Source organism: Pavona decussata, unplaced genomic scaffold (genome assembly GCF_977016875.1).
Source record: "Pavona decussata unplaced genomic scaffold, jaPavDecu1.1 SCAFFOLD_329, whole genome shotgun sequence".
NCBI classification, from domain to species: Eukaryota; Metazoa; Cnidaria; class Anthozoa; order Scleractinia; family Agariciidae; genus Pavona; species Pavona decussata.
In genome coordinates, this window is record NW_028145717.1 from 1,122,392 (window position 1) to 1,146,321 (window position 23,930).

General features: G+C 38.7%; 2 protein-coding genes across 3 annotated transcripts in view; both read right to left on the minus strand.

Moving 5' to 3' along the window:
- Positions 1 to 11,322, minus strand: part of LOC146453604 (uncharacterized) — a 30,513-nt gene extending 19,191 nt beyond the window's left edge. The window contains exons 1-3 of one of the 2 annotated variants that reach the window (XM_085096431.1): positions 11,128 to 11,322; positions 3,621 to 3,866; positions 601 to 765 (exon numbers count right to left, since the gene is read on the minus strand). In XM_085096431.1, coding sequence (XP_084952557.1) covers positions 601 to 765; positions 3,621 to 3,866; positions 11,128 to 11,265 — 549 coding nt within the window. In that variant the 5' untranslated portion in view covers positions 11,266 to 11,322. The remainder of the gene's footprint in view (positions 1 to 600; positions 766 to 3,620; positions 3,867 to 11,127) is intronic. The other variant, XM_085096430.1, reaches the window with a different exon arrangement.
- LOC146453603 (uncharacterized) overlaps positions 1 to 23,930 on the minus strand; it is a 73,452-nt gene that overhangs the window by 21,473 nt on the left and 28,049 nt on the right. The window contains exon 17 of the mRNA XM_085096429.1: positions 22,723 to 23,893. Within this exon, the coding sequence (XP_084952555.1) occupies positions 23,553 to 23,893 (341 nt within the window). The 3' untranslated portion in view covers positions 22,723 to 23,552. The remainder of the gene's footprint in view (positions 1 to 22,722; positions 23,894 to 23,930) is intronic.

Here is a 23,930-nt window from a genome sequence, read left to right on the forward strand (position 1 = left end):
AAGGGAAATTAAAATTAAAAATTCTTTTTGATGTTACCGCCAAATACAGGGTGGTAGTGAGAGAAGCGGGTTGCGTTCTGCTTTAATTCTATATAAAACATAACTATTCTTACAGCCACTTTTGTTAACCGCGTGTAAACGAGCAACATGTTACACACCACAAGAAGCACGGGAAGGACCGCAGGATCTTGACACGTGATAAAACCATTGGCACTAGATAAAATCATTCCATGTCCTCAAATCATAGCACGACAATTGGTAAAAGGACCGATATTGAGTACTTGCAACTCACGCGGATGCGTCTAACAATGTTTTTCATAGAGATAGTGTAGTCGTGTTTGATGAACAGGGAATACAAACAGACTATCCGGCTTTAACGCCTAGCCAAAGCAGCTTTCCCTTTAAAGGCATTTTGTGCTGCACTGAAGTAAGCGCTTTGGTTTAAATTTTTTTACGAGATTTATTTCTCCTAGCATTTGATTATACGGTTTAAACAACGAAAGCATCATTGACTAAAAGGCCTTCGATCAGTAATCATTTTCACGAACTTTAAACTTAGTTGAGTCACCTTTAACTTATTTTTAACACTTAGTGGCTTACCACAATTGTATCCTGGTGTTTTCCGTCAAAAGGTAAGAATTCTCGTATACAGACTTCAAATCCCCGACTTTCTAGATTTTCCAACCAAACATAGACGGCATCATTCGGTTTTGTACTGCGAGAGTATTTAGCGGTGACAAACACAGTAGGTCTTCCACCAAAGCTCTGCAAAGCAAGTGTTTGAACACTGCATCAGGCAAATGATGACTGAAATCATACTCAGTGACTATTAGTTAAAAGATATTCAATTGTTTCTGAAAGGTGAAGTTTCATTTACTACAAAGTTTATACCCTGGAACAAGAAAAGTGGAGGGAAGGGGGAAGGGGAAGCAGAGATTTCGATGGAGGTGTGGCCTCCAGGACAAGCTAGCCAGGAAATCAAGACCATTAACAACGTTTCTCACTACATTGGGACGTTTCTGCTTGAATGTCTAATCCTAATTTGGCATCAGTTCTGGTTCAGAGACGTTCCAACAAGAGTCAGATGCTGGAGGGAATAACTGGCGACAAATACAATATATATAACGCTTTGCTCCACGTGAGAAACCGCGAGGAACACAATAACAGGCTAGAAGCTGCTCTTATGCGTCGTTAGAAGTCGGCGTGACTCTCCACCATGTGCAAGTTCAGCGCTAACCCGGTCACGTCAAAAACCTCCAGTGCCATCGAGGATGATACTGTAAAGTTTCAAACAATTGCAGACCCACTGCCAACACAGAATTCGGCAAAAGGGAATACATTTCTTGGCATGATAAACCAATTAAGAAAGCTCTTCAGAACATCTTGCTGACAAGACGAAGAGCATCAGAGAACTGCTTCCGAAAGGGAACCAGTGAATCTGAAGAAGTGACCAGCAGAGCGCGTTCAAGCAAACCAAAGCCGACCTTGCACAAGTCGCGGTACTAGCCTCATATGACCTGAACAAGTCTTAATCAAGGTCATTCTTCAGCTCCAACCAGTTAACACCTGGATCGAGACCAGTATCGTACATCTCAGAGCGATGCTGCCCACCGAAACCAAATACGCGCAGATACACAAGGAAGCTCTACCTTTCACAGAGGCGTGCGAGGAATGATGGGAATACATCGTGGTGAAGTCAATCGTTTTGGAAACGGACCGCAAGGCCCTGGTACCGCATGAGAGTAGTCACACACTGGATCAAGTTCTGCAATAGAGACAGCGATTCAGAATGCGACTAAAAAGATTCCACTTCAAGGAAATTAATCGTGTTCTCGGAAAGAAGATGTCATAGCCGATGCGATCCCGGGACTGCTAGCTCGAATTCAAATGTTCCAGTCGGCAATCTATGACAAGGAAATGATTGCGCGTGCCGAAAGTGTGATATCTTCGCTGCCTGGCTCAGACACAAGACTGCAAAAAATTGTGGAAGCATAAGAGGAGGAAGTTGCCAGGAAGTGGAGAATCAAACAGCTAGAAATAGTGCAAAATATCCCCAGGAGAGTGGAGAAGTCGAACGCGAATTCAGAACATGCAGTGAAGAACCTTCTCACAAAAAAATTAACCCGATAAAGGATTGCTTTGGCCGTAGTTCTCGGGAAGAAAAATGAACAAATAAAAATAAAATAAAAAAGGAAAAGTGGGGAAGGGTGGGGACGTAGTCAAATGTAAAACAAAACAAATAAAACTCCTACGCCCCCTCCCCCTTTGTCCTAAAAGAGACTTGTCATGTACTCCTTCAATAAAGCATGCCAAGACTAAAGTGCGTGTATCTAACCTTAAAACCTTTGACCGAGTAAACATTCATCCAACACACACCACAATACTTGGATCAATGAAACAAACTGCAGGAAATTAAAGCTATGCTGGCCAGAAGTTGATTTAAAGCAACGAAAAATTGAAAAGCCAAACAAAATATACCGTATTTTGATTTAATAACCATATTACTTTAAGGTCACTCAATAAGTATTGAGAACTTTAGCTTAATTCTAAAAACACTGAGAAGCTTAGAAAAACAACAATGATCAGACAGATTTGTCAATGACCTCAAAGCAGATCATCAAAGCATAAAAATCCGTCTTACAGATCAATCCTTGGTAATCTTTTAAAAAACACTTCTTTCAATATTGAAACGCAAATCAGGGTTTATTTCTGGAGAAAGTTAATTATGGCTATTTCAATTATCGTTAAAACAAATAACATAATTAGCTTCGGTTAAATGCGACAAATTCGTTCTATAGGTCCATAATCTTTTTCCAACTGTTTTCGTAATTGATTAAGAGTATCAACAAATTTAAGTGATGTTGAGATATAGTCATGGAAAAGCAGTTCATAAAAAATAGCCTTGAGTACTTGAAGTGATTGACACTACGCTGTTGAAGTTCATTCTGACCCTTGAGTATAAGCGGCGCACGGTGGTTCTAGCTTTTGAGTCTACGGATCAGACGAAGTTCTCCATAGTTTTATATATGAATGGCCTAAGGGTGGTTCTACCCTTTGAGTTTGTGCTGGGTGGAAATGCTTATAACCTCTCTTTATCAGCGTTCTCCTGTAGTTCTGTTTACTAAGCTGCATTATAATCTCACTTTCAATTATTGTTTTGTATTTTTCTCGGTGCTGCTTTCCTTAATCTTTGAAATCAAGTCCCAGTTTGGAGAGTCTGCGGAAGGATTTCACCATTCAAGTGATATCTATTGCCATCAAATAACGTACTGAGCTGAGCTGAAGAGATAATCAGCATTGTTGTTTAGTGCGCACTAAAATGGGAAGACACTGAGCATGCACACAAGAGAACTGCTGAGGAAGGTTCGCTGCTGGCATTCCCCGTGAAAAAATAGTTCTTTAAGATTCGATAGCTGTTTCTTCTTGGTTGTTGGCTGATCTAAAAGGTAAAATGGCAGGGAAATTCAAAATGGCAAGACTTGACACGCAACGGAACACCATTTGTACTTGATCTAACTGGGCAGGGCAGGTGAACCTGTTGGTTTTAAGCATCAAACGGGCAACGTGAAAATTGAAGAGTTAATATATCGTTAGCTCTAATGTCACTTCTATTGTCTAACCTGAGAAAAGGTGACTTTATCACACTTGGTTTCTGTTGTCCATATTTCACTGAAAGTTACACTTCCATGTGATATTCCTGGTTTGTCTTGGAAGGCTACCCAGTTGATGATTCCTGTGCCATTTGTGGAGCCTGTTGCACGCTGACATAGCTGAAATCCTGAAGTATTTATCTCGGTTGCCCAATAGGCTGACGGTGAATGAACAATAGAAGAATCCTCATGGCTCAGTGACACAAAAACACGAACCTGAAAGATTAAAGGTAAAAGAGTACGAAAACATGAGCAGGAGAGTAACGTCTTACAAATAAAGATGATTCATTTGTTTGGATTTCACAAATTAAGGAACAATACAAATCATGTGGAGGTTATAAATTAATTTTCCCCCTCCCCTGCCCTCCTCCACCTCTTTCCAAAATCTCAAGACTCTCATTGCGGGCTCAAGGAGAGACTACAACCCTATTTTGCACGCCAGATCTCGATTTTGGAGCAAAATTGTTCTGTCAAAATCGATCGATAAATTCTCGTAAACCAATCAGAATCCATTTCCACTCGAACAATAATATTTTAAAAGATGGCCGCCACGTCGGCCAGTTTACTCGATTTTCACAGCCAAAGTTTCGCATCATTGAACTGTTAACGTACATTTAAAAGATTGAACATGGAAATAAACAGGTTTTTTTTAACTCAATTCTCGCTATGATGTCAAAAGAAGAGCAGCAAGCGCTGAAAACTTGTTTCGACGAACTTCATTTGAGATTCGATGCGAACCGACAGTGGAATCGAAGATGATAACATCTCACCTGAATACTCTACAAATATGGCAAATATCGGACTTTGAGTGGGGTTTGCTTCACAATTTCTTCAAGTGAACACTCGAAAGATTTCACAACTCCGTAAAAACTATAATCTTATTTTAAGTTGTTTTTTCAACTTAATTCTGGTGCTGTGGTAACACAGCGCGTAAATCTCATTTAAAAACGATTTATCTGATGATAAGATAACTTTCATCTTATTTATACGACGATGTCGTCTTAGATTAAGATGAGTTTTTCTTAGATCCAAAGTGCTGTGGTAACTTATATTTTTATCTTAACTCAAGACTTGAACAATCTTATTGTCGATGTTTTACAATCTCGATTTAAGTTTCGAAGCAAGGTAAAAATCTTCAATCTAACTGCAACGGTCACTATTAAGCCTACATTCAAAAACAGGTAGCGTTTAATACCGTTAAGCTTGAACATGATATATGCAGCAATGAAAACACAACAAATTTCAATCCATAGTACTTTATTACACTAAATCTAAAATGACACAACTTATGCAAATGAGCAGACCGTAAATTTTCAGGAAAACAGAGGCCGGGCCGCGGCATTTTAAATACCGTTTTGTTGGTCTTAAAAGTCCCGTTAATTGTGAACCTTGCATTGCAGATTGTCTGAATTGTGTCTACACTCATTTCTCTCACCGGTGACGCAGCAGAATTGTTGGACTCATCTTTGGTTTTCAAAAACAGTCGGTTTAGAAAGCGACAGTAATTTCCTCATGCATGTCCATTTTCATTCTTCTGTAGTTCTGTCTAGTTGATGCTGTTGAATTCGTGTAAGTTACGAACGTTTGGCCGGGGATTTAGACCGTATTTGTTGTCCAGATGTCTTCTCATTTGAATATTGAAGTTGTTGTCTCGAAATTCTTGTTAATTCTCCACTCTCCGCTGCTTGAAGAATATATATAAAACGGCTTTAAACAAAGTGAGAGTTTGCGATGGATCAAAGCTCCAGACTCCGAGACTGCAGAGTTTGGATAGAAATCAACCAATCAGAAGAGACCTCCAGCAATTGACAGTTTCCTACTAGGTCTGCATTTTTTTTTTAAAATGAACCAATCAGGAAAGTTAAGGAAACGACTCCTGAAATAAATTTTGGATCCCTTTTTTGTTGGAATTTTTTATTTCTCCCAAGGCAATTCATCAAGCAAGTTAAACGTTTTTTCACCGAGAACTAAAATGGTTTTACAGAATTGTCAGAATTGGATCCCGGCCTGGTGAGAGAAGAGAATTTTTGAGGGAACTGTTTTCATTTTATGATCATTTGGTTTTTCCAAAAGGAATGCATTGAGCCGGCGATTTTCTCTATAGAAGAGGTTGTGGTAATGGCATTTTTGTGAAACACACATCAATTGTTAAGCATACCTAATTCAAGCTTAAGGCGTATTCCATCTTATGCAGGATTGCAGTATCTTATAACCTGCTTAGGCGTCTTAGAATTTCCACAAGACCAAAAAACTTCTTAAAGTAAGAACACCATCGACTCAGATAAATGTAATTAAAATTGCTCTTTCTTAAAGTAAATTGCCTCAATGTTGATTAAGATAAGCGCCTCTCAAATGAAGATGATTTAAAGACAATATTTAAGACGACCTTTCATCTTATATATAACTTAGACTCTAATAGTCTTCACTGAAGATCTCCTGTGTTAATATAAGATGATTTCCGTCTCAATTTAATGTGGTTATTGTGTTGCATAAAAAGGAAAACGTAAGGAAAAATCTTAGTTCAAGAGTTTAGTTTTTATGGAGAATGGGACTCGACATGTGCAACAGTAATATCACTGGATTCCAAATCGCAAATGTTTACATACTTAGGCCTACTCTGGGACCTTAAGTCGCCTTAACTTGCTTAAAGTTACCTAAAGTCGTCTTAAGTCGCCTAAAGTCGCCTTAAATACCCACGGCAGGGGGAGGGGGCAATCTCATATGAAATTGACGGGGGTGATTGCCATACCTTTTAGGGGTTAATATTTGTGGTTTGATACTCCCTTATCAGATACATTGTGGTAGCTTTTAGGGTAATGAGCCAAAAAATATGACAGGCAGCAAATGTCAATCAACTGATTTGATAGTTCTTAAATAAAATTATAAAAAAAAATTTGTTCCGACCATGCCCACAAAACAGAATTCTGATACCTTTTAGGGCTTCTTTTCAAACTTTTCGAGTTTATCCCTTTCATTTTTATATGGGAGCCCCCCCCCCCCCCCCATTAGCCCCTGCCGATCTTTTAAAAATCGCTTAGATTATAAAAAGCTCAAATTTCCCCCAGAGGATAAACTTCCCCATTTCAATAAAAACAAATATGAATTTGTTGTCCATAATAGTGTGTTCATTGGGTTACTGATCTCTGTCAGTGACTCAACTGATGGTCGTAATATTATATATAATTCCATCAACCATCCCCCAATACAAATGTGAGAACTTAAAAGCTGGGGTTGGAGGACCCTTTCTAAAAGTAAAAGACCAGGTAGTTACACATTTTAACAGAAACCCTAAATTAATGGTACAAGAATATTCTTTCACTGGCATGGCTCCAATACTCTTGCACTCCAAGAGGCCTTCTTGGCAGTTTGCCATATTTATGCGATAAACTGCTTACCTACAAATAAGCACCCACTTCGATTAAGCGCCAACCCTTAAAGCCCAAACTGGAATGAGAGCCTGCCCTCAAATAAGAGCCCACCCCGCCCCCTCCCAACAAAATACATTTCTGTACTAGCCCAGCACGAAGTAAGATCAGTGTCAGTTGTGTTCCAAAATTGCTTTTAGATACGATACTCAAAGAACTTTTATATTTTTTATGTTAGATTTTGCACTTTTTGTGTCTTTAGTGTTCAAGCGAAATAAACTTGTCAGCCCCCGTTATCCCTTGTCTTGTTATTCTCTAAAAATTCCCTGGCTTGCTGAAAATGTTGGGAGACCCTCATGGTCCCAAAATTAAGTGCCCAGGGTGGTTAATCGAATAAATACGGTATTAACACATGTGTTTAAAAGCAGGTATGAATTAAGCAATGGAGTCAAAATGTGCATCATGTCAATTTTTTTCGGGGATGATCACCCATGGAGTTTCCTGATACATAATGCTTGCATCATAACAATCCAGGCAATATTTTATTTCCTTTCTTGGACACATCTTGTTCAAGTCTATGCTTGTTAGTTAAGGTCATATTGAAGGCCTTTCTGGGCCTGAACTGGGGTGTCTGTACTAAGGACTTGAAATATTTGTGATGATGAAGCCTGGGTAATTCCTCAGTTATCTTAATAGCTATATGCATTTTAAGGCTTGGTTCCCTGATGGGTGGATTACAATAAATCATTCACAGGCAAGAACATCCTGTTTGCCTTTAAGGTTAAGGGTTCCATATCCATGTGGGACCTAAAGAAGTCAAATTAATTGTATATGTCCACTGTGGTATATTAATAGGCCTAACTATACATGGACAACAGTCTAGCTTACTCACTGCATCTTGTGTAAAATTCTCCTAGGTCACCCAAAATCGCCTTAAGTCGCCTAAAATCGCCTTAAGTCGCTTAAAATCGCTTTAATTTAACTGTGCGTTTTGCTTAAAGGGGCAGTATCATGGGAGATCTCGGATAGTACAGTACCTCTTCCAGACCTCTATTTTCATTGGTCCCCTAGTACAGTAGCTCCCATTGTTTTCTGTCGGGGATCAATTGTTCCCAACCGTTGACCTATTGTTTCGTTCTCCAATTGCAGGAGATATCATGACTTTTGGCCAAAATTCACCGAATTTAAACTTTGAACACTGTGTTAATTAATTTCTCAATCGCTAATTTAAAGAAATATTAATAGTGATTCTAAGACGAAAGGTTGAACCAAAATATAGTACAACCGGCGATTTTTAGTGCGTTACAACAGCTAAATTTAAAAACGTCCGCCAGACGTTTTCAAATTTGAACCCCTCTCTATCGGCCGTCGATAAAACCAGGAACATAGAACATTCCGGAACATCCCGGAACATCCCGGAAAACGAAAAAAAAAATTAGTGTATTAGTAGGGTGTTGTAACTGACCACACTGAATGGAGGCGCAATTTGGGTTATGTGGAACTTAGGGAGCCACCCACTAAAACTTACATGATTGAAATTAAATGTTGACTTAAAGACGACGCTTGCATACAGAGTGAAATTTCGCAATATATATATATATATATATTATTAGGTAAGGTCTTCATTAGGAGAGATGTTTTAAAGTGTTTAACAATCCTTTAAGCTTAATATCTCCGAGTCAGCGCTTTTATATTTAAATTAATCCCTAATACGTAATACCTTCGTTATGAAAAACGACCCTCATGGTGAATTGAAAGGAAGATATTAAAACTTTTCATGCATGACGCACATAAAAACAACGTCTTCTATAAATTTGTGATTAACACGGATAAGTCCTGTTTAAATTTAAGGGCGCTTTTGACCGCGGAGGCCATTTTAGTGTGTAGTAGTGCATAGATTTTAACCACTTTTTGCTGAATAGGGTGAGGCTGGCTGGAATTCGTTATAGTTTTCACGAGTAAAATGGAGTTGGAAGGTCTAACGAAGTCCTACTCACATGTTTGACATATTAATATACGTCTTTGATCATTTGGAAAATTTGGATGGTATGCAATCGACAAGAAGGTCGTGTCCGAAATAAGTTAAGAAAAATCACATATTTTGTTCTGAAATTCGGCAAGAGTTTCAAGAAGCGCGCTACCCCCGCTGGCAAGATGTAGGTGTATCCATTATTATTTGTCAGTAAAAGACGCCCGAATGTCTCTGTGTTCGAACTGTCATTTACGGCTAAAGAAAATACACTACTTTGGCTGGTTTGGAGCTACAAAACTCCGGCCCTTTTCCATTTTACTGAAAAACTGGTTTTGAAACAGGGATTTCGCGCAAAATGAAAAGAGAAAATACGATGGAGAAATGCCTGAGGGTATTCCGTGCTCATTCGCGTATTCCAGCCGAGCTGGAAATGATCCATTTCTGGCGCAGCGGACGATAAACTCGTGCTGCAAATAGCGGGAAAGTACTTGCGCCTTCATTCAGTGTGGTCAGTTACAACATCCCATTTATCCTACCGTCCCTCCTACTCCGTACTTCTTCTAATATGAATTTCTTTCGGATACAATATAATTTCATTTTATATAAATATACACGTACTATTTTTTTTTTTCATTTTTTCCTTTATTTTTATTTTATTTCATTTTTTTTTTTTTTTGTATCTTAATTTTTTATTATTATTTTTTTTCGTTTTCCGGTATGTTCCGGGATGTTCCGGAAAGTTCCGGAATGTTCCATGTTCCTGGTTTTATCGACGGCCGAAAATATCCGTGGATAGTCTTTTATGGGATTTTGTCATTATATCTTGGCTGCTATCAACCGAATAGCGTCTTTCCGATTTTCAATGTGTTACTAAAAATAGCGTGATACTGTCCCTTTAAGTCGCCTTAAATCGCCCTAAGTCGCCCAAAGTAAAGGCCTATACTTGTACCTACAATTTTGCCACAGAATAAGATATTATACATTCTTTTGCATTTTGGAGGCTCTATTTAAGCAGTGCTGGCATTTTTGGCTTTATAAATTCGATTCAGAGCAGCATTCCGATCGATCGACTCTACGCGGGAGCACGTGGACAAGATTGACCCAAGATTGCGGCTTTTTCGCGGAATGTAACACGATCGCTTCTGAAATATCTTCGCTGCGCAAGCAGTACGCTGCGCAAGATTATACTTGATTGTACTTGAATCTTTCGAATGAAAACTTCGGAAAAAGCATTTATTTATTTAAAAACGTACAACGTTTACGGTAGAATTCGGCAAGGAACCGGGGAAACCTCAACGTGGCCGTTCGCTTGCCTTTGAGCAGACTTTGAAAGCCGCCGCGAAAGTTTACATCTTCGGCGTAGCGTTACAAATTTGCATAAATATTATCGATATCATCTCAAAAGGCAATGTCTCGTTTTCTTCATTTTCTATCAACTGATTTCAAATTGTAACCGTATCTTCCTCTGACAGATGACTGGAATACCTATCCACTAAACCCAGTAATAAACAGTGAAGGAAGCGAAAAAAGTTTCTTTTATGCCACTTTTGTCTTGCTTTTTTTTTTGTTGTTGTTGTTGTTTTATTTTGTTTTGTTTTTTTCTGTTTGTTTTTTTCTTGGATTTACGTAACCTACTAAGAGCCCAAGCAACTTGATTCTACTAGAGCTTTTTAGTTTGGAAATACATACAAGGAAATGTAGGCTAATGACTGGTACACAATCACAATTCTATCGTATGCCATCTTCTTTTTGTATGCTTTCTTCGTGTCACACACGGGTTACGAAGATTATCATCACTCGCCCACGTAGGAAACAAGGAAAGGATTTTAGAATATTTCATTCATTTGTTTGAGGTTCAATTGACAACTGTCACCCAGCAATGGTGGCAACTAAATTTTACCTTTATCATACAATTCTAGCTCTCATCCGATGATAAGACAAACTTATACTTGTCAGAATCAAGAGAAAAATGTTTAATGTGCCCCATTAATCTGCGAAGTAACATGCGACGCAGCATCAAAATTATAGGAAAACAAGATTTTCTGCTGTATAAAAAACACCAAATTTCTTTCTAGTTGTTGGACACGGTATATCAGAATCAACATGAAGCTCATTTTCATTCTTAGAGTGAAAAACTTACCGTTCCCGATCCACTGAACATCTGAGGGAATACCACATTTGTGCAACGTGGCAATGTACAGTGATCAGGTATATCGCAGCCGCTGTTGCAGTTCCACACCTGTGGTATCTCAGTTGAATTTATTCTCCCTCTCTGCATGGTGACACCTAAGGATTCAAAAGATAATCCGGTTTGAAGATATTGTGTTTAAGGAGAGGATAGATGGAAGGGGGTTGGGTGCTGTTAGTGGGAGTTAAAGGTGCACCACACGGAAAGATAGTTAAAAAATAATAAATTAATGGAATAAATGGCGCATCACAGAGAGCACCTACACGTACAAAACTAAAACAAGTACTTAGCAACCAAAATCGATTTCTTCTCATGTTACAGAACATGAAAGTAATCAGACACCATACTGTGTTGCAATCTGACAAGGTGCTCGTGTAACAATGAACCCGAAAGAGAACAAAACCTTTCTGCAAGTAAGAACTTGTAACAGCCCAGCAGGAAATCCCATTAATTATTTAAGATCAGAGGTCGCAAATTTGCTAGAAAGATATTAAGGCTACATAAACAAGTCACGAACGTTGAGATACAACTATCTCAATGAAGACTATTCCATTCTCAAATGATGATTGAGAATCTTTCCAAGCAGCGTTTACATATTCAATGTTTTTGACAAATGTCAAAAATATTCTCGCCCACACTACACACTATACATGAAACGTAAAACTCAATATAGATTAAAGACTTCATAGAAGACTTTCTTAGTTTACCATAAAATCCTGCAACCGTTTAGCAAAATTACATGATATATTCTCACCGAATTTATTTAATTTAAACTGTTGAACTTCATAGCTGACATATTTAGTGGTAAGACTATCAAATTCGAAAGGGCTGTGTGCATTCCTTATTTTGAGAACGCTATAAGAGGAAATATTTCCTGTAGTTGGTAAATATTCGCTATTCATTTAATGTACTCGGGACGGAGAGAAGATTGTCTGCCGAAAGAATGCTCTTGTGCTGAAATTGTGCTTCAAGAGGATAAAATGAAATAAAAACCTTGTAGGCAAGTTTGGTCGGCTTGTAGACAGTTTTGATTTTTATACAAATAGGCTAACTACAAACGTGTCATTGTTGTCAATTTCAATGGATGCTGGCATCTAGAGCTGTTGGGCTGCCAAGTAACTGCAAAACACGTTTGTTCTACACAACTTCAATTTTATTTGTATATTTGAACCAAGAGGTAAGTTAACTTTGCAAAATTGAAGCTACAAAAACAAATAACGGAAATCGGTATCAATGTTGTTAGATCTTGCAAATGGAATTAAAGGGTGGAATTCTCCAAGGGCATCCCAGGCTGTAAAACCCGGAAATGTCTGTACATATCCTTTTATAAATGGTACGAAAAGCTTTTCTTTCATGGGAACTTCTAAAAGACGACGCAATGGTGTTAAAAGAACTAAATTTCGTTGCGTTTTATGTTTTTCTTTCGTTTTCGTAGCAATGCAAGAAACTTTGGGATCTTCCTGCGGCGGGGGAATAATTGACATCCATGTTTAACTTTTCCTTGGAAAGGAAATCTTAATTACGTTTCGAAAAGTCTCGGAACACTTCCAACACTTCGATGTCTTCAATAAAAGGAGAACGCACATGAACGTTGTTCCTAGCATTTCATTAAATGAGTTAAGTTATAGTACTGTTGCTTACCTTTCACGGCATATGGACAATTCCCCAAGTATAAGAAAAACACCAATGCTGATATTTTCCAATGATCCATCTTGAAGCAATCTTGGGAAATCTAAAGGAGCAATCCCTGTTTTGGACCTATACGCGAGCTGTTTTATAACCCCTGTTTGACAACCCACGTGATTTCTCATACATTAGCTAGGGTGTATCAATTCCGAATAAAACAATAATGGCAATAAAACAATGATGGCATTTGCGCAATTAAAATAAATTAAACAATAAAATCTTGGCAAGGACAACTTACCTGTGACATTTTTAGGCAGCCCAAGTTTGAACACATTATCTTTTGTTTGGAAGCCCAAAACAAAAACAATTTCATCATTAATAATATCATGCAAGTTTTACTGTTTTACTAATCAAAGTATTGACCATTCTAAAGCGCGAGATAAAAGCCGGAAGAGAAGTTTTCCCGCCTTAATTTGGAAGAGCGCAAGGCATTCTGAACAACGTCTGCTTATAAAAATAGCGCTGAAACTGAAGGTTTTTCAGCGCAATATAATATCACTTAATCATAACAGTTAATAGATCTGTGATTAGATAACTGAGTAGTTTAATCTGATGTGGAGTAGATTATATATCAGAATGAATCACGTAAGATTCATTTGCCGGTCTGGACACTCACTCACTTCTGCCTCTCCCTTGTTTTTTCTTTGTAAGTATTAAACTTTCCCCTTCCTCTCCCGTGTGTTTTCAGTTCCCTCCTTTTCCTCGGTGGTTCAAGTCTCATTTTCTCTATTTTGCCGTTGTAAAGTATCGGTTAAGGCTCCCAATTTCTTTGTCACATAGGCGTATCAACGTAACTTTTCATATTTTGCTTCTTGTGTAGGTTTTTCCTCCCTCAGTCGACTTCTCTTCCTCTCTCGTTTGGGTTCCAACCCCCTGTACTCCTCATAAAGTAAATATTCACGAATGTGACCTTCGTCGTTAGACCGTGAAGTGTATAATTTAGTCTCATTTCTATAGTACAATAGAAAAAGTGAACTTGCGACCCTTACCATAAACAATACTTCAGGATTCTAAATGGCAAACACGTATCACGAATAAATGTTAAGCGGAAATATTTTTTTAAATATTTTATTATTATTATTATTATTATTATTATTATTATTATTATTATTATTATTAGTAGTAGTAGTAGCAGTAGTAGTAGTAGTAGTATTATTATTAGTATTATTATTATTTATAAATAAATGACTCGCCATTTCTGAAAGCTCACATAACTAATTATCCACTTTTAAAGAAAGTTTCACTTCAAAAACTGTTGATCAGAGGCCCTAGCAAAAAAAAAATAAAGTGAGAAACATTTTCTTTTGTGAACTTTATCTTCAGCTAAACATATAAGTTCCTGAGCATTCTAATAAAGTCTGTCCGACTTTTTTTAGGATCAGAAAGAGAAAGGAAGGCAAGCAGATGTTAGCCATAACTTTATTATAAGCGACCGTGGATGACAGTACACTTAATTTGGTTATTTTGATAAGGATGCCGCCAAGCTCCGCACGTGCTCAACTTCTGTTCTAGCGAAGAACGGTATTTTACTATGAATAATGTTTGTTTATATCGCTGTCAACTAAGGGCAACAGGTTAATTGCCACACGAGCATTGTTCTGCTGAAAGTTATTCTTGTCACCGTAAAGTAAAATCAAAGCTATATAAGTAACGTTTTGATCGACCGTTTTGTCAACTGTCACTTTCACTATTCAAGTGAATTACAAAGTAAGCCTCTCGCCTTTGGCTTATTGAATATAAACTGAATTATAGCGACGCCGACCATAACAATTCTCATAAGCTGCAGTGCTGGCATCACGTATAGCACAAGCAAGTTAGAACTTGCCCAAGCTACTTTTAATTTTTTGCCAGTACTTGAACTCAGAGGTCAGTAAACTTTGCCAAAATAAAAATAGCTGCACGAAACGAAACAATTGTCAATGTTATGTTATCTTCAACTGTAATTTTTTATAACCGAAATAAAGCTGTCATTCTCTTAACAACTTTTCTATTAAAGTAGGATATATCCTCTTCGCACGGAGGGCTTTCTGAAATTAATAAAATTAACTGAGAATACTTCTTCAATAACTTAACGTGCTGAAAGTTGTCTTAGACATTTTTCAAGTTACGATGAAATAGATTTCATAACTAACCGGAAAGCAATGCTGTTGATTAATTTGTTTGCTGTTGATTTATCTGTTTTCATCTGTAGTCAAGTTTACTTTTCATGTGACATGAAAAGGCAGATGTGTTGATATTCCTTCCGCACGTTTATTGTTTAATGGCCACAAAATCGTTGCGGAAATTGATGTTGCTACACTGAACTCCAGTTAATTCAGTTGACCCTCAGCGGTTTGCTGAAAGAAACACTGTCTACTATATAACTTACCGTGCTTAAAGTTGTCTTAGACAGTCCTCAAGTTACGATCAAATAGATTTCATAACTAACCGGAAAGCAAAGCTGTTGATTTATTTGTTTTAGTCCGTAGTCAAGTTTACTTTTCATGTAACATGAAAAGGCAGATGTGTTGATATTCCTTCCGGACTATTGTTGTTTAATGGGCACAAAATCATTGCGGAAATTGATATTGTTACACTAAACTCCGGTTAATTCAATTGACTCTCAGCGGTTTGATGACAGAAACACTGTTTACTGAAACAGGAAAAACGGTCTGGAAATGGGAAAATAAAGCACCCTTTCCCCAACACAAAACTGAAACAATTTCCGCCACAGTCTGATTACAGTCAACTCTCGACTTGCGGACACCAGCTAAATCCCCGGCAAAAATTAAACTACCGTCTTTTCTCGATTAAACGCCTCCGGCAGTTTTGACACGGCGTTTTTTCGAGGCCGGCGTTTAATCGAGAAAATACGGTACACACGTTTAACTGAAATAAATTCCCGCTATAACGGACTCTCGCTATTAAGGACACTAACTTGCGGTCCCGATGGTGTCCGCGTTAAAGGGAGTTGAATGTACCTAGGGAAGGGATGCGGGAAAAGTGAAGGGGGAGGAAGTCAATTTGGACATCTCGATTTCCCATGCTCTTTTTGTTGACAACCTTGTCATCTGTTACCAGGTTCTCGCTCCAATCCCTGTTCTCCGGTTTAAGTGCCATTACATACTTATTTGAGGCTGTTCATAATATTTTGCTTTTTAACGTACCTGGACCCAGTTTCTTTGTTCAACAGACTAAACTTAAATCCTTATTTCAAATTTCAAGGCCCCGAAGGACTTACACCTGTTATGACTAATTGATGTCTAAGCCGAAATATTTCCTTTCCCTGTATCCTGGAAGTACACATTAGTGACTCACTATACGGCAAAAAATTCGCAGGGTATGTTGGAAAGTCATTTGAAATACAAACCTAAAAAAAAAAGTACTTTTTTGACAAGCATTCTAACGAAATACAATTTATACAACTAAAATCTACACCAGAAGGCCAGTTTATTTTGCTACTTGTTAACCAATCATGTTACTATGGTAACCAACAGGTGAGGCTGAACCTCCTGCAGGGTGTCTTCACTATAAAAATTGTACCTCTTTAATTTTTTTAACAAAATTAAACGTATGCACAAATATATACACAAGTTTAACTGGAAAAATGAGACAAAGCCATTGAATTCCCACAAAGATAAATGTTACAGTTTTGGCAGTTGTGCAAAATTCTAACTTTTGAGATAAAAACTTTAAAAGTTTCCTTCAACGAGAATGTTAATACGGAATATGTGACTAAAAATGTCTAAAACCATCCAGAGTCATAGTTCACGCCCTCTGTCTCCTTCCTCTTGTCTTTGCTTTATCTTTGCTTTTTCTTAGGCCCCTCAGTACAGTCAACTTCATTTTTTGCGGACGCTCTCGGGATCGCAAGTTAGTGTCCTTAATAGTGAGAGACCGAAATTGCGGGAATTTATTTCAGTCAAACGTCTGTAGTTTATTTTTGCCGGGGATTTGGCTGCTGTCCGTAATAGCGAGGTGTGAGTAATAACGAGGTGTCCGCAAGGCGACAGTTGACTGTACTTTTCTTCTCTTTTTTGTGTTCTCTTAGCTCTTCCCCTGCGTCAGGTGAACAGGCGCCTCGCCTGATCCTGTTGCTTGCGTCCGATTTCTGTAAATTTTCCTGGGTGAATGCCTAGAGCATTAAAAAGCTTCAAAACAGCAGAAGTGCCAATGTTGAAGTATGCAACAAGACCATATAGACCCATTTCAAGAATTTCTCGCCAAACCTACACTTCCTTAGGGATACGTTGCGGAACCATAGCGCAACGTAATAGGGAGACATTTCGCGCAAAAAATATTGGCAATTTTTGTGCCTATTGGTTGTGTTAGGTTTGCAAAGCATTGTGGTAAATTGTACAGCCTCCATCTATTTCCATTATTATTATGGTGGATTGAAATCCATGCTCCCCGACCCCCGGGATATAGCGAGGATTTAACGCTCATTTAAAAACAAGTTGGCCCCGTGGGGCGGGGAAATTAACAACATGTGTGTTTCACCGGGGTCATCAAGCGGGGCTTTAACAGCAAGCGTTACCAGCAGCGAGGACAACAGCAACGGTTTTATGTCGTTATGAGAGAAGACTGGACACACAGAACGAGCGACACCTGGACGAATCAAATCACAGAGGTAAGAAGTGAGCTCGTTATATGTGCTGAATCACCTGTGCGGGTTCTTACTAAATCAAGATCTACAATGTGCTGACAATATAATAATTCTAATGAAAAATCTCATAATACTACACTAAACGTTAAGTCCGTCACAATGTCGATTTTTATCAACAAACCTAAACTTATTTTTGTTTTATTTGATTCTGAAATACGGTACTGATGCCCCGCTATGCGAGGCTTTTAACAGTCGACTTAACCCCGGGGGTGGGGAAGTTAGCGGTGTTTTAACACCGGGCTAATGTTAAATTCCCCGGCTGCTATGTCCCAGAGGTTGGGGGCCGGAATTTCAATTGACTGATACATAAACAATGCGTCTGTTCACCTCGTAGCTCTTTCCTTTTTACTTGGAAATGTAAAATGAAAGTTTCCAACCACAGTACTCACACAACAAACGCAAATTTGAGGTGCATCCTTTCTATTTCTATCCAAAAACAATAGATTCAACTTACCGCGTTCGTGAGACCTCAACTACGAGAGTATATCGTGCAGAACTTCCATGTCAAAAAGCCTGAACCCTGTAATCGATGGATCAATGCTATCAGTAGATTCTTTTCTTCTTTCTCTTCATTTAGCTTCCGGTAAGATGGAGACAAATCTAGCTTTTCACATTCCCGGGGGGGGGGGGGGTGTACTCCCTTATATGGGCTATATAGGTATGTGCAGCGTCAAAGGGTATGGTTTCTCAGCGGCCTTGGTCATAAATAGGGTATCGGTTTTAGCCTTTTGCCGCCATTTTGGTAATAAATAGGGTATCGATTTTTCCACTCTAGTTTTGAATTCGTTTTTGTTGTTGTTGTTGTTGTTGTTGTCTTTCAAAAAGCTACTTCTTCATCATGATGTTTATGGCAACTGTGTGCGTTCTGCAACGGCTTGTCACGCGCTCCGGTCACGCGCTGGGTTCCAGGGGTTTTTGAATTGAAGTTGACCAGACACTATCAGGTCATAAATAGGGTATCAAATTTTTGGTCAGGTCATAAATAGGTTACGGAAAATGCAGATTTTGGTCATAAATAGGGTGAGGGTTTTGGGAAACGGGCCGCACACCCCTATCCAAGTTTTTTGGGAGTACCCCCCCCCCCCCTCCCCCCAGTTCACATTATGACAGCAGAGATTCAAAGACCGAAATGGTGGCGATGAGCTCAGATAACACCAAAACGAGGTCAAAAGCTAACACTAGGTCTCAGTCTCCCAAAGGAGAAATAGGCTGGAAATTCAGGACAAAATTCGCATATTTTGCCGGGTTCCCGACCCGAAAAGTGACCAAACAACGCCATAAACAAACAAACCTGTTTTCATGGCAACGAAATGACATAACCTCCTGTTAGCTAAGATATTGCTTTTCAAGACAAGATATTGGGACAAAAACCAAAGCATGAAAGATTTTAAATTCAGTGGAAACATTTTTCGACCAACACTCGCAATTTTTGCATTTTTTTCTGAAGGTACATACCAGCTGTGTAACTGCTATCTCTGTTGATACGGGGAAGGTGCTTGATTTTGAGGCTGTCAACCAGGCATATAAGCAGTGTGACCTAAACGAGCATTTAGACATGGATAGTCAGAAATACCGGAGATGGAGAGCAGACCACAACACACGCAAAGCAAATTTTAAAGGTTCTGCTCATGCCATGAAAACTGAAGGTGTTGTATACCCGTCTGTTGGATCGTTCTTATTGAATAGGTGTAAAATCGTGCGGGTACAGTATGAATTCATGTTATTGCAGCGGCATCCAAATTTGTGGATAGTGATAACCGCCACGTAGGAAAGAAACAGAAAACATCAGTCCGAAAATGGCAATATCGTGTCTTTGCTCTAGCTGGAATAGGAAAGGGACGGAGTAGCGAGGGAGACTTGCCACTTTGTCAGGCAGAAAAGTTAGCAGAGTAAATAATTCGAAAATAAGGCAACCAGCGTATCTTCTACAGAGCGTCCTTAACTTCCATACATTCCTTGTCGCCGACCGGTTGGCTCAGTTGGTAAAGCACCGGGCTCCCGTGCGGGAGGTCGCGGGTTCAAACCCCGGCCGGACCAACACTCCGGGTCTTTAAATAACTGGGGAGAAAGTGCTGCCCTTGTAATGACATCTGCAAATGGTTAGACTTTCTAGTCTTCACGGATAAGGACGATAAATCGTAGGTCCCGTCTCACAACCCTTGTTCATGATTACTTTGTGGGACGTTAAAGAACCCACACACTGTTTGCAAGAGTAGGGGACGTAGTTCCCGGTGTTGTGGTCTGGCCTTCTATCTTTCACACTCATGCTTGGGTTAAGTGGGTGAGTGGGTGAGATCTAATATGGACGGATAGCGGCTGCCAGAGGCGCCTTCACATGCTGACGTCCTATCTCACCCCATAGAATAGTAAACCGCCATGAGACTTGGTGATATGTGCGGTATATAAGAATTCATTCATTCATTTCATTCATTCGTTCATTCATTCATTCATTCCTCACTTGAATGAGAGAAGGAAGAGGGAGGGGGTGGTAGAGAAGAAGAAGGGTGGGGGGTTGAGGGGAGAAGTCCGTCGAAATGTCAAACTACAGAGGGGGATGAGACGAGAACTCTGTGGAAATGTCAAACTACAGCGATAGAGTAGTTTAACGGTTCTCCCAGTGGTGATAGATGTAGAATAACGGCAGGATAGTTCAGCTGATGACTCAGTATTAGTACATTAGTGTTATGGATCACTTCACTGAATTTCATTTTGGAAGACAATTATGCATAAGCTTAGAAACATTGTAACTCTTATCTTTATTTTATACCTTCTTCACACCTTTACAATGTCGCATTGAATAACATATCTGAAATTTATAAAATACCCAACACCAAATGAAGATCATCAAAGATCAGTTTTAATTAGGATAATTATACCGGAAACATGACTTAATTATCTCGTTGCTTTTCTGTGGCTAACAGAAAAATCAGCTAAATTTCCAACTACTTCAATTAAAACCTTACTCAAAAATTAAATTCAAAAATTGTAAACTCAACTGTAATTGAAGCCAGATTTCTTTCAAGGAAAATTCATTAAATTCTGATATACTGAAGAATTGTTTATTATTATTTAATTAAGTTCTTTTCAGTAGGGAGAATCTGCACCCAATCAATTTTGTTAATTTGCCGGCTCTACTAGTTAGCTTGTCGTAAATTTATTTAAAGATCATTTTCCGAAATCAGTTTTTTAAGCAACAGAATTGGGCTGATGCCATGATAGTCAACAATCAAATAAACCTAACCGAATATTGCATTGCGATCGTAAAAGATATAATAGTGTTGCTAATGGTTATAAGATAAATTTCTCTCACCTATAAACTAATGTTTAATCTCCTCGTCGACATTCAAGTGATTCATGATCACCTTAAATGCTGACTTTGTCCTTAAGAATCTACTCCATATATGCGTTATTGACCAAGCGTGAGGTCAAGATGGCTGGATATTGGCCAATATCCAGCCATCTTGACCGAACAAGCTTGGCCAATAAAGGATTTATTATATGCCTTACCTTCAAGTTAAAACCACAACAACAAAACAAAACAGGACATGAAACTGCTCAGCTCGGAAAGAAATTCTTCATAGCCGGCCAGCGCAAGATTTATTTTCAGTGCATTTTTGGATTAGCATGTAATCGTGGAAAACGAGGAATCCTAAATTATCTTAAGGCTCTAACTTTATAATGGATTAAAGGGAGTATATAATTATTGAGAACGAAAAATTTAGATTCTTGAAAAAGCGGGAAGATTTGAATAGAATCCGGCAAACTCGCCATTTTCAGCCGATCGTGCCGTGGAGTAAATAATAAACATTTTTACACAGTTTTCGGCTTCCAATCATTAATTCTTGAATGAAATTATAGATTTTGAAAATATATGGAAACATAAGCCGAAAAATAGAGCGGGTAAATCAGAAAACTGGGCGAAGCTTTGGTAAGATTTTTTTGTTTACAACAACCAAGACGCGGCTAAATTAAAAACGTGAGCTTCTTCGGCGAACTTGAGAAAAAACACTTTTCTGAACTGCTCTAAACACTTAACGCAACTTTCACTACGCTATGATATAAATACAGTCATTGCAAACCTAGAGAACTAATCAATTTGGCACTCCACTTGAGACAATAAGTTTTACAAAATCAACTCTATCTAAAATACTACACACAGAGCAACTCACCGATTCAACTCGCATTCATTGTAGCTGAAACAAAATTTTCACTACACTAGGACGATTCCATTCTCTTTCCTTTCCTTTAGGTAAATGTTGAGAGTTTACCGAACATTTTAGTGAGTGTTTTCACCCAGAACAACGAGAAAATCGAAGAAAAGCTTGCATTGTTGCTCAGATGCCAAGCGGACAGGCAATGGGTAATCCCGAGCGGGCAAGATAGCTCCATCTTGCCCGCTCGGGTAGCCAATCACACAGCAGGATTTGACTCATATTGCCCGCTCGCGGAGCCAGCCATATAATAAAATACCTTAAAGAAACTCCTTAATTACTAAAGGTAATTACTTCTTTCCAAGAGAGGATCACTTAAAGACTTTTACGATTTGATCCATATATCTAAAACAAATGATTCCCAGATAGAAGTCAATCAACGACTTCAAACCATAAAAAGATTGCTATGATTCCTTTCCATTGCATCATGGTATTGTTTTAAAGCTTTTAGGAATGTTTACACTAAACTACCACTAATCGCCAGAGAGAGAAAGCTATTAATTGACCGTCAACCGATCATCAGTAATATTTCTGTGACTACCAGACCAGTTGAACGGGATTTCTGGCGCCAGCCAGACTCCTTCGGGAAGTCGCGGAGTCTGGATTCAACTTTAAAAAAAATAACAGCTAGAGTGTAAAATACATGGATATATGGCTATTTTTACGCTTAAATTTGAGTAACGGTAACATTTAGACCACCCCTTGTAGGGTTGCTTAATGAAATCTATGTAATTACATCTCAACGCCTACAATTGAAGTTATCTTTTAGGAGCCTGTAACCTGCAACGTCGTTAAAACGTTTAATAATCGCTTTTCACTCAGCATGAAGTGAAAATCGATTGTTAGAGATCAACTACAATAATTAACATTGTAAGATTGCAAACATTGTCTTTAACCATTACGCTGGTCAGATGTAAATGGCGTTTTAGCCGAAGGAATGCACCTGAAAAAGTCCCGGAAAAGCTGTTTAACTCTCGGCTGGAGAGCTGCTCTTGCAATTAGCACTTAATTTAGTGCGAAGCTTGACATAGATTGTATCAACAACTTGTCGTCAAAAATAAACTCCATCGAGTGTGTGAAAAAGACAGGAGCAGTGTAATAGCTATAGCTTTAAGTTCATTGTGAGACCAAACACGTGTCTGAAAAAAGTTTGAAATACTATATCTAATACAGTATTTGCCGCTCCGTGCAATTCTAGAGCTTCTTCAGTCGTCTCGTAATACCTATTACATGTTACCTAATCGCCTTACTGAGAACAGTGCTTTGAATATTTCTGTCCCCTTTTGTTTTCAAGTGCATTCCTTATCTTCCGTTACAGATTCCTTGATTATCAGTATTTTTCTTAAACCAGGTAAGGAGCAAACTCAGGACTGGTCACACTCCCGCGTGATGCAAGTCCCTTTTATTATCCGTAGGGGAAGGGGGGGGGGGGGGGGGGCTAACAATCCACGATAGATAACTCGAGATTGGCAACATTTCACAAAGGCCCCTCCCCCTCCTCCCTCTGATAAAAAAAAAACCAACATCACATCAAAGTTAAAACAAAAAACCAAAATAACACAAGTAATGCCTATCCACAGAACTCCTCTTTTAAAATATTGTGATGCGCACAGAAGGGCAGTACTGCACAGGATAGGAACAGTTACTGCTATGGAATTATATATGAATAAAATCTTCTGGTAATGACATATCATTCAGCTACTTGAGTTCTAGGAAAATGATTTTTGAGTCTCAGCTTAAAGTCTTTCAGTATAGAAACATAACAATAATTCATTTTTTCGTGAGATTTAAAGACTGTAAGCTGGGGTTTTATACCCAGCGCCAGTTTGCATATTTTAAGTTGTTTCGTAGAACGTTTCTACTTCATCCGGTTGAAAGTTATAGTAACTTCCCGTGAGGAATGTTCGTGCGAAGGTGCTTTGATAGCTGTACCCACTAGGGGTCCCGTAGGTGCCGCCAAGGTCTGCGTATGAGATTGTATTTGATGATGCGTAGTCAGATACGTAAAGATCATGAGCATTCCCGAAAGTAGGTCCAGAAGAGGAGCAGCTGAATGTGGATTCCCTTTGATAACTATATATTCCTTTTTGAATCAGTTTCACGGGAGCCCATCCTGGCTTGTTTACCAACGAAAACAGGAAAGCTTTCGAATCATATTGATAACCACAACCGGAAACTAACAAGAAAATGAACAAATTAAAAAAAAAAACAAA